At 37.8% G+C, this 19,287-nt stretch overlaps 1 protein-coding gene across 1 annotated transcript in view; it reads right to left on the bottom strand.

Moving 5' to 3' along the window:
* The window catches only part of HACD2 (3-hydroxyacyl-CoA dehydratase 2), an 88,964-nt gene that overhangs the window by 21,721 nt on the left and 47,956 nt on the right, over positions 1 to 19,287 (bottom strand). Inside the window, exon 4 of the mRNA XM_043873789.1 lies at positions 5,527 to 5,615. Within this exon, the coding sequence (XP_043729724.1) occupies positions 5,527 to 5,615 (89 nt within the window). The remainder of the gene's footprint in view (positions 1 to 5,526; positions 5,616 to 19,287) is intronic.

The raw sequence follows: 19,287 nt of genomic DNA, 5'->3' as shown, positions 1-19,287 counted from the left end.
TCTGCCGCAGATGACAAAAACAAGGCTCGGAAAGTTGACATGCTTTGTCCTAAGCCACAAGGTAAGTGCCTGCCGAAGTCCACCCTCACCAACCCTCATGTAAGATATGGCTGCTCAGCCTCCATGTTCTAGAATACAGTGTTTGACTTACTTAGAAAATAAAAAAAAACTATCCAAGGAAGGTGATATTTTTTGAGAAAACCGAAGAAGAGAGATGCAGTATTTCCCTGAATAGAAATTATCATAAACGACCTACCTGATGGCGTTGGCCAGGCAACAAGAAGCATATGTCCACGGTAGAGCCCTTCCCTGCAACCCACGCCCCAAAACAAATGACAGTTTAGCTTTCTTATTGCTGTGCTTTCAGATCTGCCTCTACCTGCAAGATGGGCCCCTCAAGCTTCCTCTTATATGTACTTGAGCTGCAGTTCCACAGACAGTGGATTTTGAAGACTACACGAGAAACTCCAATCCCTCCACTTAGCTGGGTAAGGGAACTCCAGGCTTTCACTCTCTACAAATGAGACTATGGCTCTTGAACTAGGGACAGAGATGGTGAGATTTGGTTATGCCTCCAGGAAACTAAGCAGAGATAGGAAGTAAAATCAAGAAAAAGGAAAGTTGAATAAAAATTACAGCACATTACAGTATTTTAGAGCATTTCTCAAACCTTAGATCTCATCAAATTATTCAAGGAGCTTAATAACAGTGATGATTCTCTGTCTCCACTCCTCAAAATTCTGTATCATATATGGGGTGGGACCTGGAAGGTGCATTTCTAAGAAGCTTTCCTGGGAATTCTGTTCCAAATAGTCCATATGCCAGTATGAAAAATAGCCTTGGAACTTTCAAGAAGAAAGGTCAGTTAACTGGAGGGATATATCAGAAGCCCTAAAACGAGCACTAAACAAGCAGACAGGCACATTGGCAAAGTGTGCAGACGAGCACCCAGGCCTGCAATTACTGGTGCATTCCACGTATAAACCATTTGACTGGAGAACCGCATTTCAATATGCGTGTGGTGCGACAGAACTGCCGAAGAGGAAAGGTGCTTCTGCGTCTGAGATGTCGTGCTTAGTCCCCCAGTCGTGTCTGACTCTTTGCGACCCCACGGACTGTAGCCTGCCAGGCTCCTCTGTCCATGGGGATTCTCCAGGCAAGAAACTGGAGTGGGTGGCCATACCTCCAGGAGATCCTCCCAACCCAGATCTCCCGCACTGCAGGCGGATTCTTCACTGTCTGAGCCACCAGGGAAGCCCAAGAATCTGGAATGGGTAACTGAGATGGGTGTTTTCAACTCTTCACGGGATAAAGTATGATTAGCACACAAAAGTAAGAATGTGTTTACATCACATTTCTAACTGGTGAGAGCAAGCTTTAATGCAGGAGGAAGACTTTGAATTCAGAAGTTTACCTTCAACTCTGCCATTTGACAGACGGTCATTTGCTGCTCTAGCTTCCAAGCTTTAAGTGGAGTCTACAACCTACCCCAAGAGACAACTGTCAAGAGTGAATAATTATATTTTAATAAAGTCCTCTGTAAAGTATAATGCAACAAACAACAAAAACCAGCATAATGATAGAGAACTGGACGTTATTAACTTTCTTAAACATGCACGACAGACTTTTTGTAGGCAGCTTGCTGAGAAGTTAGCAAAGATGGCAACTTAAGTGTCACGAAGCCCAGTGGCATGCCAGAAAGAAGTGGGAGCCAGCTGACTGGTGAAATCAGAACTCACGGGACATTCCAGAGGAATGTGAGAAAACATCCTTTTCTCCAAAGGTAGCAAAGGGTAAGGAAGAAAGAAGGCTCAGCAATCCAGGGCAAAGCTCTATCTCACACAAGTTACCCTACCTAGTAAGGTGTTGAAGGTGTTCGCTGCACTTAGGCTAAGTCACAGTGAGAGTCCAACAACTTCTTATTCAACTGCTGCTCAGAGCGGTAACCTGGGACTTCTGCTCAAGAACACAGCAATCTCACACTGAGAACTCAGGAGAGGATACGTGGGGGCTTCTTCAAAGAGGGCTGGCCCAGGAAAAGGGACAGTGGCCTAGTTGTGTGTCCAGGAACCTGGGGCTTGGCTTAGCTACTTTTAGAGAAGGAAGAATATGTGCCTGTGGACTTCTGTTTCTGATGGGGGGGTAGGGGTGGGGGTGGTGGGTCGTACTAAGGTGGCATCTCCCACTGCAGTTCACTCTGAAAAACATCAATCTTGCTTCAGGTCAATGAAGAGACAAAGACACCGACCCAAACAGAAGGTGAGGCGAACAAATGCCCACAGAAGCCTGATGTGGCAGTAGCAGTGGCCATCCTGGCTAAGGAATGTGGAAGAAGCCAGTTCATTTCTGGGGTTCAGGTGGAAAAACTGCAAAGAAAACAGGTTAGCTAGAATTTCTGATTCCTCCTGTATCCCACACACCCTATATCTCACCCTGAGCTTGTTATCAGAAGCTTAATTTTGCTTATATAAAAAGTCCCTTTAAAAGGAAAGAAGTGGGGAGGTTATTTGCTATGTTGGGTCAAGAAAAAGCTTTTGAGCATAGAGACATTTTATCTTTAATATCCTGCTCATCAAGAAGTCCTGCTAGTGATGGTGGATCCTTATATATCAGAGAAGAAAACCATCTGATCATCTTTTAGTTCTATGATATACCTGGCAACATTTATGTGACTAGTGTTCCATGCAGCAGAGAATAAAAATGACAGGTAAGAATGCATGTTCTATAGGGCCTCTTAAAAGAAAATCTACCTCAAATATGAAAAACATAGTATCTAGTCCTAAAATGTATATAGGCTATACCTTAGTACATCATGTACAATTACAGAAAACAAGGGAAATGAGTGTAGAAAATACAGGCAGGCCAAAGAGGGTAGGGCAAGAGTCCAAACCCAAATGTAATGCTATGAGAACAAAGCATGCGTGTCCACTTTAGAGGACATGTGATGTTAGAAAAGAAACTGAGGATGAAAGCAAAGTACTGCAAAAAGAATTTGAATATTAATATGAGAAAGTGAGATATATTTTATTAAGCAGTTATTTCTGGGATCAATTTCCCTATGCATTAGTTATTGGGAATTTAGTTATTAGTTATGTGGTTCCCACCATTAAAAATAAACAAAGCTGAATATAAGGAAAAGAATGATATTTAAAAGATGTTTCAGTAAACAGAAGAATGGACATTTAATAGGGAAGCCATATATAATGTTGTATAGGACAAACTAAATTATAGCTAACATGAAACTTGACAGTAGAAAAAATAGTCTTTGCTAAGAGAAGGGGGGGTAAGGAGCAGGTGACAGACAGCAAACTGGCCTCTGAAATGCCACACTAACAGGTTTTCAAGCTACCAATCAGCAACTTGGGGTGGGTCAAGAGGGAATCTACTGCCATGAACAAAACAATGAATGGGTTCTTCTCAAAGAAAAGGGGAATGAGGAGACAAGAAGTGTGATCATGGAGCAGTAGAAACAATGAATCCTATTTACGTGAGAAAGGAGTAAGTCAGTCAATACAGTGTATATGAAAAGAAGAAAACGGAAGAGGTGACAGAAAGACAGTAAGATTTACTACATTCCTAAGAAAACGATATGTTAATGATAGTAAAATTGGCTAAGATTGGCTGCAGAGAAACAATTTTGAATATGCAAACATAACAAGCATATAACTGAAATTACTGTGCTGACACTACATGTGAAACCATCTGTTAAAGGGCAAGTCTGTGCATCTGTCAGGCAGGTGGTTACTAAGGGCAACGGCCAGGTCCGCATACCTGTAATCCACACAGATATTTAATAGCTTTTTAAGCCAAGCTGTCTTAATGCTCTGCCCAGGAAATTCTAGGAAATGTTGGTAACAGCAATATGGTAACAATTGCTTAACTTGAATTGTAAGCATTTTTGATTTACTTGTCTATACTCTTTGCCAGAAGTGCTAATAAGCAGAGGAGTGATTACTGAAGCAGAAGGGAGAAGCAGAGGCCATGAATAATCCATCAGCTGGAGCATTAGCTCCTGGACACCTAGTATCTGACTCTCTTGGCTGATTATAAACACTCCACAGTTGATAACACTGTATCTTCATGTAACTAACATTTAATTATTAGAAGTACATAATTACTTGTTTAAGAATATAAATGAGTTACTATTAGGAAGAAAGTTTAGGTCACTTAAGACTATTGGGAAGTTAAAACTATGAGTTGCCGGTTAAATGGAAAGGAAAGAAGGAAGAAACACAAGTTACAAATGATTTATAGAAAAGACTTTGAAACCAATGAAGAGAGTAACTTTTCCTTACTCCAGAAACAACTAAGAATGAGAACAAGGGGCAATATGCCACGTTAGGATTTACTTGCCTGTTTTTGACTTTTTCTTTTTTAAAGAAATGTGGCAGTCTAGAAAATGATCATGTAAAATATGAGATTGCTTTATATCCTTCCTACACAGAAAGTGTAAATAGGTATCTTCAAGGAGTGAATGAGCTTAAAAGAAAAATTCTAAAAAAAAAAAAAAAAAAAAAGAAAAATTCTGTGGATCTGTAACAAGAACAACTTAGCTTAGTCAATTTTCATTAAAAACTTAACTATGTGCATTTTTCTGTATGTATAAAACATATGCTAATAAAAAGTTAAAAACAATAACTAGTTAAAAAACAAACAAAACTGTCTAAATAAATCCTGAAAAGCCAAGTGTTTTGACAGGGATTTCAGAGTAATAGAAGACAAAGAAAACACCAGGATAATGCTAATAGATAAGCACATTCTATAAGGCTAAAGTGCCCAATAATGCTGGTGGTAAGTTACTGGGACTGGAAAACTGAAAACTGAATCTTCCTGGTGGGTACTGGTACTCTGCCTCGTGGTGACATTAACAATAATGGACTTTTAAAAAGCGAAAAACATACTGGAAAACAATTCCCTTCTCCAATACCAGACAATGAAAGATAGCTGTGGATTTATAGCCATGGTAATGATGGTTTCCTCCCTCCAGTTCTTATAAGAAGCTGGCCTGCCTGGGCATCCACCTCAGACCCTCAGAAGAGCGCTCATCTCCCTGAACCACTAGACTCAGCACACTTGGGAATTCCATTAATGCAAGTGGACCGGGTAGGAACAAGTTTGTTACTTTACCCTGGTCTAACAAAGATTGGACTGGGAATGAATTTATGTCCCTCACTTCCCCAACAGTCCCGCTATAAAGATGCAGCTGTCCAGAGTTTATGGTGCTGAATTCAAACAAGAAACCAGAAAAATGTAACTGAGGTGCAGACCATAGCCACACCAGCCAAATCTCCAAGGGAACTGAGACTTCAGGACTTTGTGTAATCGATCTCCTTTTTTCAACTCTGTATATTTGGGGTATGTTTCCCACAAGTAACCCAATTCCTATAGTACAAGTGAATTTTATTTGGGCTGTACTGATATGATGTGGAGTTCCATCTTTAGCGATAATACACACGTGAGAAAGAAAAGTTGACTAAAGTTTGTTAATGCTAATATTATTTTATTTTTGTCTATTTAAATGCTTACCTCTTTGACACTATGTGTTACTGCCCATATTAGAAAAACTCTTGACATCACCTGGAAAGAAGTCAGGACAACAGAAGATGGAACAATTCCTGAAAGAAAATTTAGGGTGCGTAAATAAATGTATTGTACTGTGTTTCAAAATGTAATAGATTTCCTAAAACATCCAAATTTTAATGTTTAAAGCCATCATGAGCAGCTGAAATTTATCTACATTTCTGTATAGACTATGTTTTTCAGTGTAGTCAATATTAAAACTTTTCCTCCCTCAAAACAATAATATTGTCAATGATAATAGTAAAGCATGGAATCTAGGTAACTTTCCTAGGTCTTTCAAAGTCACTGACAAAGTACAGTATTTTTTAACACTTTTATAGGCAGAGAAAATAAAACCACTGCTTAATGCTTAAAATTAGACATTGAAAGTTCATTTTACAATGTGGGTTTCAGAAATAAACAGGCAACTATGAAAAGGAAAATCAACTGCTTATGTCAACAGAACGTTGAAAGCTCCTGGCTTTCAGACTAGATATGATACACTAACAGTTAGGTTGCCATCTTTTATATTTTGCCAACAAGCAGACAAACTCAAAGTTTACATACCATTTTTTCTCACCTTATTCATTAGGGTAAGCACTGGTACAATTATCTTTCCAATGTCCTCAAGTTATAATGCTAGAATTATGTTTAGTTATTTTTTATAATTATCAAGTTCTGCTAAGTTTACATTTCTTTGGCTTCTCCCTTCAATTCCTACAACCACAGTCCATATCTAGAGACCAGCCACCACCATTATATAAAAATCTTCCCTCCTTTAATTCATCTTAAACCAAGTAATAATTCATTATCTAAAAATATTCTCTCTGTAACTTCACATTGGCAAGGAACTGCTACGAAAATAAAATCTGGAAGCAGAATTATGGGTATCCAGTCCAGTAACCCCTCCACCATCTCTCTCTGGTCATACTGCTATCAGTAACTACACTTACCAACTTCCCAGACCTGTCCAGTTGCCTGTGGGCAACTCCACACTTGCCAGGAACCCCTTATCATAGGTAGTAAATTCTTCATCCACTTAAAAACTAACCTCATCGTCAATATATTCAGTGGACTATCCCTGATCAATTTTCATTCTTCCAAGCCCTCTAAAATCACTCAGACTTCTGGACATTTATATAGCTGGACAAACTACAACTTGCCAAAAGCCCATGTGCAATCATATGAAGCTAAAATTACCTCTATAGGTTTGGCTATGAAAGAAAATTATTTTATATCTCATTAAGAAAAAAAAGGTACTACATCCTATTAGAATGAGTTTTAAAGAAGATTTGGGCTTTAAAGAGGTATGGTTTGGTTTTCAAAAGCAAGCAAAATGGACATGTCAAGCACAATGCTTGGCATATAAAGATGCTCAATAAACCTTTATAGAATGAATGAAAGTGGAAGCGTTAGTTACTCAGGTGTGTCCAACTCTTTGTGACCCCATGGACTACAGTCCGCCAGGCTCCCCTGTCCATGGGATTTCCCAGGCAAGAATACTGGAATGGGGAGTAATGGAGTACCATTTCCTTCTCCAGGGAAATAGAATGAATATAAAAATATAAACATATGGACATACAAATATATGGAATAGAACTGAGAGTCTGGAAATAAACCTTCACATTCATAGTCACTTGATTTTTTAACAAGAGTGCCAAGACAAATCAGTGGGAAAATATTTGTCTTTTCAGCAAATTGTTCTGGGATAACTGGATATCCACGTGCTAAAGAATGGAGCTGGGACACTTTCTTAGACCAAATAAAAAAAAATCACTCCAGATGGATCACAGATCTAAATGTAAGAGGTAAAATTACAAAACTCTTGGAAGAAAACATAGATGTAAATTTCTGTGATTCTGGATTAGGCAATGGTTTATCAGATATGAAAATAAAAGCACAAGAAATAAAATTGGGCTTTATCAAAACTAAAAACTTGTGTGTCTCAAAGGACATTAAGACAGTGAAAAGAAAACCCACAGGAGAAAATATCTACAAATATATATATAATCTGGAACTTATATGTAAAATATATAAAGAGCTCTTAAAATTCAATAATAAAAGAAAACCCAACTTAAAGTGAGCAAAGGATTTGAGTAGACATTTTTCCAAAGAAAATATGCAAAAGGTCAATAAGCGCATGAAGAGGTGCTCAACATCATTAGAGAAATGAAAATTAAAGTCATAATGAGACAGATACACTTCACATCCACTAGGAGGGCTACCATTAAAAAGACATGTAATAACAAAATTAAACCAGTCAATCCTAAAGGAAATCAATCCTGAATATTCACTGGAATGACTGCTGTAAAAGCTGAAACTCCAATACTTTGGCCACCTGATTTGAAGAGCAGACTCACTGGAAAAGACCCTGATGCTGGGAAAGATTGAGGGCAGAAGGAGATGGAGGCAGCAGAGGATAAGATGGTTACATAGCATCACTGACTCAATGGACACAAATTTGAGCAAACACCGGGGGATACTGCAGGACAGAGGAGCCCGGTGTACTATAATCCATGGGATCACAAAGAGTCAGACAAGACTTAACAACTGAACAACAACAACATAATAACAAGTATTGGTGAGGATGTGAAGCTGGAACCCTCATACATCGCTGACGGGATTAGAAAATAGTGCAGCCACTCTGGAAAACAGTCTGCCTCAAAATGTTAAATACAGAATTATCCGATGACCCAGAAATTTCACTCTTAGAATATATACACCCAAGAGAAATGAAAACATATATATGCCCATACAAAAACTTTTATACAAATGTTTATAGCGGTGTTTATATTAGCCCCAAAGTGGAAATATTAAAAATGTCCATCAACAGATGAAGGGATAAATAAAATGTGGCATAGCCATACAATGGGACATTAGAAATAAAATAGAAAGTAATAAAAAAAAGAAAATGAAGTAATGATACATGCTACAATATTAATGAACCTTAAAGCATGATGCTGAGTGAAGAAGTCAGTTACAAAAGAGCACGTATTATATAATTCAATTAAGATGAAATATCCAGAGTAGGCAAAATTATACAGACAGAAAGGAGATCAGTAGTGACCTGGGCCTGGGAGGTTAGGAAGAAAATGGAAAGTAATTATCAGTAGATACATAGTTTTGTTTTGGGGTAATGAAAATGTTCTAAAATTGATTATGTTCGATACACTCTATACACTCTAAACTATACACTCTAAATGAATGAATCGAATGGTATGTGAATAAACCTTCTATTTAATCAAATGCACAAATAAAGTATAGAGCCTGATGGTATAATATGTAACACTGCTAAAGAAGCTAATTAATAAGTCAAACATTAAGTTAATATACTTAGCCAGATCACAATTCAAATAAGAAAACCTAAAAAAGATTGACAATCAAAAGTTTTCCTAAATGAGTTATCAAGTACTTGCCACTTAAGACCACCACTCTTTCTAGCCTCTTTTTTTTTTTAACTCAAAGACCAGCTCATCACATAAAAATTAATTTTTTTTTCCTTTAATTTCTGATCTTCTTTTATCACTGAAACAACAGGCTAGATGGCTAGTGATTTGAGCAGTACTCTAGGGCTGCTGCTATATTTGGTTGGGGATCAAAAAAGTCCAGGATCTGGACCTCAGACTTTCAAGTTCAAACAATCTGATTTTATGCCACTTAAGAGCAAGAAATAGGCTCTTGGGAAACCAACTCATTAATCAAATCCATAGGAGACTAGCTAACAAACCAAAATGTCAATTTATTCACTTGTAATAGAGGCACAGCCTTTTTAATAACCGAATGACTAGGATTTTAGAGACCCTCACCTAGAGGTGTGTTTTTTTGCTGTCAAAATTAGAATGCTTTGTAAGTGTGACTTTAAACAGAGGGGGGTTTGGGAGATCTGGAGATGAATATCACCGTTCAGCAATATAAGGCTTTATCCCTTCTCTACTACAAAGCTCCCTTTTCTAGGAAACATGGATATTTATATGTTTCCCTTTCAAAAGTGCTAAACAAGAATTATCTGATTGCTTTCCTTAAAAAGTAAGTTTTGGTGACCAAAAATAAAGATTTACTTTTTTGGTAAATTTCCCACCAGTCTTTTCTTCTGTTTTTAAATACAGTTCAACTTCTATTGTTTATAGTCTTTGTGGCTTGCTTTTCTCATTTAACATTTTAAGAAATTTTCTATCTTGCAACATATTAAAAATATTTTAACTTAAGTCATAATATCCCTTTGAGTGGAATATATTTGTTTATCTCCTCTCCTTCTGTGAGACATTTATATTGTTCCAATTTTTTGATACTATAAATGAAGTAATTAAGTATTAAAAATAACACTTGAAATTTTTTTGAGGCTTAGACCCCCCCCCCTTTTTTTTTTAAGGATTATTTCCTTGGGACAGTTCCCAGAAGTGTAACTACTAGGTCAAATGGCATGAATGCCTTTAAAGCTCTTGAAATATACCACCAAATTGCTTTCCAAAAAGTTTGTATCAATATACACTCCTACCAGCATGGAAGCTGCCTGCTTTAGCACAGCCTCAGCAGTAAATTTAAATTTGAGTAAGTTAGGAAATAAAAAGCTGATCAATGCTTTCTAATTTGATGCAGATGCTGAGACGTTTCTGGCTTTGCCTGCAGGTGCTCCTACATTCCTGTTCCAGAGAATCTGGCTATTTAGGCACCTGAAATTTTTTCAAGGGATGCCATCTATACCAACTCTCACTTTACTTAGTTTCTACAGCATAGAACCTACCTCAACCAGTCATCCAGCATACAGCACTTCTGACCCTCATGACAGCAGATCTTTTCTAGACTTCTAACAGTCAATCCCCCTGTGATTACATCTGTTATACCCTTTATTTGATCACAATGTTCATTAACATAGCATATTAAAACTACCCAAAATGCACACTTTTGCTGTTGATGACTGCTTCAACTGGCTGTTTCCAAATGACAAAGAGAGATTCTGCAACCTGATCAGTAAGCTATTACTAGATCAAAATTCATTCAAAATGATTTACTAGGTATATATTGTTGTTGAGTGGTTTAGTAGCTAAGTCATGTCTGACTCTTTTTTCGATCCCATGGACTCCAGTCAGCCAGGTTCTTCAGTCCATGAGATTTATCTATTGGACAGAAGTATTGATGGAACCTATCACTTAATTCAACAAATATTTTTGGAGTACCTACTCTGTACTGTTCTTCATGCTGGGGGTACAACAAGGAAGGAAAAGTCCCTGCTCCCATGAACTCACTCTCAGGCTATAACTGATTTGCTTTGGAATAGCTTTTATTTTTAGCACATTTTCCCTGAAGTTGATGTGGGGCTATGAAAACATTTGTAAACAGGAAAATGGCATGACTGCTTCTCAGTTTCAGAAAGATATCTCTGTCAGCACTGCAAATCTTTGGCAAAGCAAGGTTATAAATTGAGAAATAATTATGAGAATTTACGTTGAAAGGGCGATGAACTTTTAAAGCAAAACACTGGTAGATAAAAGAAACACAGGCACTTGTGCGTGTGCACGTGTTAAGCAAAAGCTGTATAAAGGGGATCTGGCCATCAGTTTCTCATTTCTCCCGAACCAGGGTGCTGTGAGGATGCTCCAACCACCTGAGCCCTGGGAAGTTGAGTAGCACTGAGAAATCCTGCCTGCCTGATGCACCCATCACATGGGCCAGGTTAGTGGGACTGGGAGACTGGCTACAAATGACCAAGACCAGGATGAAAGTTAAGTACAGGAAAGGCAACATAGGCCAGGAGCAGAGCAGGATAGTGTTCAGATGGAGCGCACTACCAAAGAAAGACAGGAGACACAAAGCTGGTGCCAGCAATTAAATTAAATGTGGAAACTGAAATCAGAATCTCCCTACCCAAATTCCAAACCCACTGAACTAAAAATAATGAACATTAAATAACAACAACAAAAATGGCTAGCAGTAGCCAGAACAGAATCGGGTAAAACGTTATGTCACACACTTTAAAAAGTGCTAGCCAAGAAAGAAGGGATTATTGCATACCTCCTACTCTGTCCTCAACCCCCAAAAGTGATACTGGTGAATCAAAAAAATTGCAAGAATTTCCACTAACAGGCCTAGATTTGGAGAGAAACACAAATTTCTGACTGGAGTGTGACAGACACGGAGGCTGGAAAGTGATGGGGAAATGACTAACTGGGAGCCACCTCACTGATGCTAAGCCTTTCAGATCCCCCCCAGAGTTGGAAGACTGGTGCAAAGTCCCTTATGGGGACAGGATATACTTTCTACAGGATTGAGGAATTCCAAGATGGAGCAATTAAGTCTCAAAAGAGAAGAAAGAGCTCACGTGTCTTTAAATAAGTAATTCATTCACCTTGTTCAAAACTTTTAAAGTATAAAAAGATACACAGAGAAAAGTCTCCCTCCCAAATCCATCCTACTACCTCAGGTGCCTTTCCTACAGACAACCAATTAATGCTTTGTCTATCATTCCAGAGATACATTTTAGGTAATCAACAGCAAATATGTGAGTCAATGTGTAAAGACACATTTATACACACTCTTCCAATTGTTTCCGCAATGGCAGTCTTTACGCATATACACTATCATGTGTAAAATACAGCTAGTGGGAAGCTGCTGTGTAGCACACGGAGGTCAGCTGGGTGCTTTGCGATGACCTAGATGGGGAGGGCGGAAGCAGGCTCAAGATGGACGGAATATATGTAAATATATGGCTTACTCATGATGTGGTACAACAGAAACTAACAAAACATTGTAAAGCAATTATGCTCCAATAAACAAATAAGAAAAAAAAATCCCAAAGATCTTTCTATATCAATACATGCATACACTTTTAATTATTAAGGCTTTATGTTTTAATATCCATATACTTTCTAAGCCCTACCCCCATATCCTCAGTGTGTAGAAAACTACATAAATCAGGAAAACCTCCATCCTTGAACTGTAGCTCAGAGGGAAAAACAACTGAATCTTAAATATTGTGGAAATGCAGTCAGGGTGGATTCAGTAACGTTTATATCAGAGCAAAGAAAATGGCTGGACAGAGCTGCTCACAAGACAAAAGGCACAGCAATCACATGAACATAATGCAAGTAAAATAAAGCATGCATTGTTGACAGGAGGAGTCAGACAGATCTGAAGCACAAGAAAGATATGAGGAACCACTGCTGGCTATGAAGATGGAGAGGCCATGTGCAAAGACTGGAGAGCACCATCCAATTGCTAGGAGCAACCTAAGGACAATAACCAGAAAGGAAACTGAACCTTAGCATTGTAACCACAAGGAACTGAAATCTGCCAACAAGTTTAAAAGCAGATTTTCCCCTAGAGTCTCTAGATAAGAATCCAGCCCAGCTGATACCTTGATTTTGGCTTTGTGAAATACTAAGCAGAAAACACTCTGGTGGTTCAGATGATAAAGAATCTGCCTGCAATGCAGGAGACCCAGGTTTGATCCCTGGGTTGGGAAGATCCCCTGGAGAAGGAAATGGCCACCCACTCTAGTATTCTTGCCTGGAGAATCCCACGGACAGAGGACCCTAGCAGGGAGTCCATGGGGTCACAAAACGTTGGACACGACTGAACAACTAACACTTCCACTTCCAAGCCGAAAACACACCTGAGCCCACCGAACTCCTGACCTAACTAAGAGCTAATAAACAGGTGCTAATTTAAGCCAAAAAAATTAAAAAAAATAAATAAATAAACCAAGCATTGAATTTAGGAGAAAAGTCAAAGATGTAAGCAATTGGAAGGAAGATGATAATTACAGAAGATACAGGCAATCCAACACAAGGATAACTGCTATCCTCAAAGTAGAGAAGCCAACAATAGAACAGAAAATGTATTTAAGGGTATAGTCCAAGAAACAAAAGAACTACATTTGTACTGAAAGAACAGTGAATAAGCAAAACGAAGAACCTTCTTGATTACAAAAATAATACTTTTGGGATCCAAGGAGAAAAAAAAAAAAACAAGTTACCTACAAAGTGGCAACAAAGTAAGCCTGGCTTCAGATTTCTCCACAGCAACACTCAATGTCAATAAATGATGAAGCAACACTATTAGTACAAAGGTCTGAGAAAAACAAAGTATGCTCAAGAATATGATAACCCCCCCCAAAAAAGAATATGATACCCAGCCAAGATGTCACTGGCAAAAGGTTGACACCACTAAATACTTAAGAATTTGTCACATAATGCCTATGTGACTGACCCTGAGAAACACACAGTGTCAGAAACTCAGACAAAGTAGACATAAATCAAAATAAAGAACTCAGGAGTAGAAAAGTCACAGTGAAGGGGTCCACTGTAGGCAATGAATCCATTCACATATAACACTAAAACTAAACAATTATGGTAATTATGGTCATAGAACAGAGTGTGCTGCGCTGTGCTAAGTCGCTTCTGTCGTGTCTGACTCTGCGTGACCCCACGGACTGTAGCCCACCTGGCTCCTCTGTCCATGGGATTCTCCAGGCAAGAATACTGGAGTGGGTTGCCATTCCCTTCTCCAGAGGATCTTCCCGACCCAGGGATCAAACCTGGGTCTCCTGCCTTGCAGGCAGATTCTTTACTGTTTGAGCTAGAGGGAAGTCCTAATATTAAATTAGTAACAATTTTAAAATGGGAGTCAGGGAAGAACTGAAGGAAGAACAAATAACAATACTAATTCCCTTAACAGAATTAATAAATATTGCCTAAAATATAGCTAAATATAATTTTAATCTAAATTTTTCATAATCTTTTTATTACACTTTAAGGGACCTGTTGATAAATAATGTTTTTCTCATGGTTAAAGGTTTTACAATGTATTTGTTTTTTACAAACCCAATAATTTTACCGAAAAATAGCATGTATAGCATGACCTGTACAACTTGATTCTTCTATTCATTAACTTTTTCTTTCTTTGTATTAACATTTATGTAAAGAGAATGCTTCCTGGATGATGCTTATCTAATATTAGTCAGGATTAGCACTATTGGTAGAATCTGGAGTAATTTTTAAACTTTATGAACTTTTACACATTACTTAAACTCCTTATAAAAAATAAGAGTTAAAATTTTAAAATTAATAAAATCATCATTCTTAACAAGAAACTAAACATTTGGCATCAGCAAAAGATAATTCTGATATTGAACTAATTCCAATCTTAAACAGAAATTTTCTTAAATATTTTCTCTTAGAGTACAAGCTAATCTTAGGGAAACAGAAAATATTTCTGACCAAAATGAAGAGAAGGGTGGGAGTATGAAATTCAAGGAAGATGTCTGGCTTTTTTTGTTTTTTAAAGTACTGACAGAGAGGCAGTTTTCTTTCCTTTTTTTCTGGGATATAGAAAACTGACCATTCCTCTTGGTGTTGCAGTACCTGACCCCACAGAAAGCAATTTTTAATATACTTAACATAAGCACAACTTACTTTATTGAGCCTCTGACAAAAGAAATTTGTGTCTTACACTGAAATCAATAGCAAAATTATGGTCTTTATATGATAAGCTCTGGATTTGAGATTGGCATTTCAAAAAGATGTACTAAACTGTAAGATGGCATTACATTTTGTATTACTAAATGCTTATTTTTTCACATAACAGACATGAATATAAAATCAGGTACAAGAATACTTCATGTGTCTAGCATTGGGAAGAACTATGTAGTTAGAAAGAAATCTTTTCCCTTTACGTGACAAAATTTTAAATACAGAGGGGCTTCTCAAACTGGGGCATGTATATGTAAAAGATGTTCATCAGGGTCCCATCCAGCGACATCCTACAAGCAATCAACCTACTCAAATTCACAAGTATGAACTCAAACCAAAGTAAATAAGATAGAAAAATAACTTCATGTAGGCAACTCTATGGAGAAGGCAACGGCAACCCACTCTAGTACTCTTGCCTGGAAAATCCCATGGATGGAGGAGCCTGGTAGGCTGCAGTCCATGGGGTCGCTTAAGAGTCAGACACGACTGAGTGACTTCACTTTCACTTTTCACTTTCATGCATTAGAGAAGGGAATGGCAACCCACTCCAGTGTTCTTGCCTGGAGAATCCCAGGGACGGGGGAGCCTGGTGGGCTGCCGTCTACGTGGTCACACAGAGTTGGACATGACTGAAGCAACTTAGCAGCAGCAGCAGGCAACTCTACCCAGGATTTCACAGTGTGAACAGAGTGAGTGGTGGTCTCAGATCTCCTGGCCATGTTGATTGTGATTTTACAGTCAGAGATAATATAATAGTCATCCAATGAGGCCCTGAGTACTGAAAAATTGATGCTTTCAAATTGTGGTACGGGAGGAGACTCTTGAGAGTCACTTGGACAGCAAGGACATCAAACCAGTCAATCCTAAAGGAAATCAACATTGAATATTCACTGGAAGGGCTGATGCTGAAGCTCTAATACTTCGGCCACCTGATGCAAAGAGCCAACTCATTAGAAAAGGCCCTGAAGTTGGGAAAGACTGGGGGCAGGAGGAGAAGAGGGCAACAGAGGATGAGATGGTTGGATGGCATCATCAACTTGATGGACATATGTTTGAGCAAACTCCCGGAGATAGTGAAGGACAGGGAAACCTGGCATGCTGCAGTCCATGGGGGTGGCAAAGACTTGGAAAGATCTAGCAACTGAGTAACAATGAGGCCCCAAATGTGAGCCAATTGCTTTATGTGGCCTTTGAATGAAGGAAGAGTAAACACTTTCAACACTGGAGGAAAAAGAGCCTGTGCTGGACTCACTGAGAATCAATAGTAAGTTATATTGTATTGTATGGACAATTGAAGGTATTTTTCATTGAAATCTTACTTCTGCATAACCAATTCTACTTTAAGAGACAAAGTCACAGGATATACATATAATGCATCTTTATGATTCATTAATGTCTCCCTGAAATTCTGAGGGGAAGTCCATTTTTACATTAAAACATAAAGAAGGGAACTTCAAAAGTGTTTGATATTTATAGCAAGTTATTTGGTCTTTACTCTCAAACCTCTTAGGGTGGAATTACACTTCTCACAGGTATTAGGCAAACTTGTGAAAAGCTGGAAAAGCACTATGATATATAACAAAGATATAAGGTAGGAAGTTGAGCCTACAGAAAATAGGAGTAGGAAAAATAACTTGAAACCATGGCAGAAATTAATACCTAAACGGATATGGAGAAGGCTTGTGCACTTGCTTGGGGCAGAACCCAAACTTGGCTTCCAGCTCCTTTATGACAGATATAATGAGAGAAAACAATCCATATATAATTCAGTGTACATGAAAAAACTGGAACCAACAGGCCCGGTTTTTTGAGCCATGTACTTATATGTTAAATGGCTTTGAGTACGGTAGTGATTTCAAATTTACTGGATGTCCTTTACATGACTTTACTGTCTTCTCTGTTTCAGATGGCCAGTGGTCAGGGTGTCTGCCACTAATTAAGAATCTCCACTTAATTGAGGTTCTTACACGTAAAAAGTAACAATAAGTTGGCTTTAAGAGAAGACCCAGAGACCTCTAAAGGAAATGAGCTCCTGAATGCTGTATCAAATATCCATTTGTTTGTTTACTTTCGGGGTCTCTATTTTTTAACAAAGTTACTGGAAGTCTAATCTCTGAATGAAAGCAAAATATAAACATGAAAAAAAATGACACAATTCCAACCATTCTGAGGATAACACAAAAGGGTGACACATTTTGAAAAAGATGAAAACATAGAAGTATTAGAAGCCATTCTCAAAGAGGACACAAAAAGTCAATTGTAAGTCATGGAAACGCACTCAAACATCTGTATTATAGTTAGTATTTCTATAGTAAATTACCATCTGATTAGTTTTAGTGGTCACTGCAGGTGTTTTAGATCAGACTGTTAATTGTAGCCTTGAAATGGGGATAGTTATTTTTCCCTAGCAAAGCTACATAGTAAGTTTTCCTTTAAAAAAAAAAAAAGACTTATTAGTATCTCTATTTTTATTTTTTTTAAAATTTTTTTATTAGTTGGAGGCTAATTACTTCACAACATTTCAGTGGGTTTTGTCATACATTGATATGAATCAGCCATAGATTTACACTTATTCCCCATCCCGATCCCCCCTTGTCTCAATATACTTCTGAAATTTCTATTACGTAAAGCTTTTTCAAAAGGCTGAACCCAATCTGTCATTTACTGGAAATAATGCAAGATCTAACAAGTTTGAGAGTAAAATCATTTCCTTACTACTTGAAAAAGCCAACAATCAAAGGATCTCACTTAAGCAAACCAAAAAATACACTTCTACCAAACTATGTTCTTTCTCAGAGTTCTAACCACAGCCCAAACCCTGTGGGCAGGGAACGAATACTGAAGTTTAATCTTACTAGAAGGTTTTGAAAGAAGGCTTCCTTGGGAAAGATTCTCTATTTAAAAGAGCAAGTAAGCACTAGGGTTATTTAAATACGGTGATCTTTAGCTAAGAAAATCTTGGCTGTCACAGCTGGAAAGGATCTAAGAGATCAAGTTCAATTCAATACATGACAGATGAGGAAAGTGAGGTCTGAAGAAGTAAAGTGACTGCCAAGCTTACATGATAACCGAATACAACAAATTAATATTTATGTTTAAAATTTTGTGATTATTCTCAAAGAAAGTTAATTATTGGTCAACATATAACAGAATTAAAGTATTTTCAACCAATACGACAAAAGGTTAACATTCGAAGCATATAAAGAAAAAATTATTTCTGTCTTTTAAAAAAATCAAGACCCTAATGGGCAAATAAAACAAACAGCATAAGTAAATAATTCACATAATATTATAAGAACATAATAAACATATGGAAGTATACATAATTTCATAATTAGCAAAAAAAGTAATAAACAAGACTGGGATTCCCTGGAGGCTCAGTGGTAAAGAATCTGCCTGCCAATGTAGAGATGCAGGTTCGATTCCTGGGTCCGGAAGATCCCCTGGAGAAGGAAATGGCAACCCACTCCAGTATTCCTGCCTGGGAAATCCCACGGACAGAGAAGCCTGGCGGGATGCAGTACATGAGGTTGTAAAAGAGTCAGACACAATTGAGTGACTAAACAGTAAGGATAAACAAGAGTAATTTATGATTTTATATGATTATCTTAGTGAATATTAAAAATAATCCTTTGCAATTCAATTTGGCAATATTTTTTAAGAGTTAAATGAATCTTCATACTCTGGATTACTAATTATATGTGAAAATATACACAAAAGGCATAATCTGAAGACTAAAAAAATCACGTATCAGATATTGGTTGAAAAACTAATATTTAAAAATGGGAACAACCTGGACATTTTACACTGGGAGGCATGATAATACATCCGATTCAGTAAGATATTTTGTAATTAAAAAAATACCAGTGAATACAAGGTAAACCTGAAATATCTTGTCATATCAGAAAGCAACAACACTAAAAAGATGACTAAGGTTCCATCATAAAGGACTTGGAAGACAATCTGAAGATATTCCCACTGGCCAAAGATGGCCATTTTGTGCACTAAAAAGGAGATACGACTGAAAAACACCAAATATGCTAAAATTCATGAGATCACAGTGATAAGAAGCAAAGACCTTCATTGTCCCTTTGACATGCTCTGATCTGTGTTGTTTGGAGGAAGGGGTGAATGTGTGTGTGTGTGTGTGTATCTGAGTGTGTCTGTTAGTATCAGTGCCTGCCTTCTGACATGCTCCGATCTGTGTTGTTTGGAGAAAGGGGTGAATGTGTGTGTGTGTGTGTGTGTGTGTGTGTGTGTA

The sequence above is a fragment of the Cervus elaphus genome, chromosome 19, assembly GCF_910594005.1.
Source record: "Cervus elaphus chromosome 19, mCerEla1.1, whole genome shotgun sequence".
NCBI lineage: Eukaryota > Metazoa > Chordata > Mammalia > Artiodactyla > Cervidae > Cervus > Cervus elaphus.
Note: the sequence above shows the minus strand (reverse complement) of the source record. Positions and strands in the feature narration are given on the sequence as shown.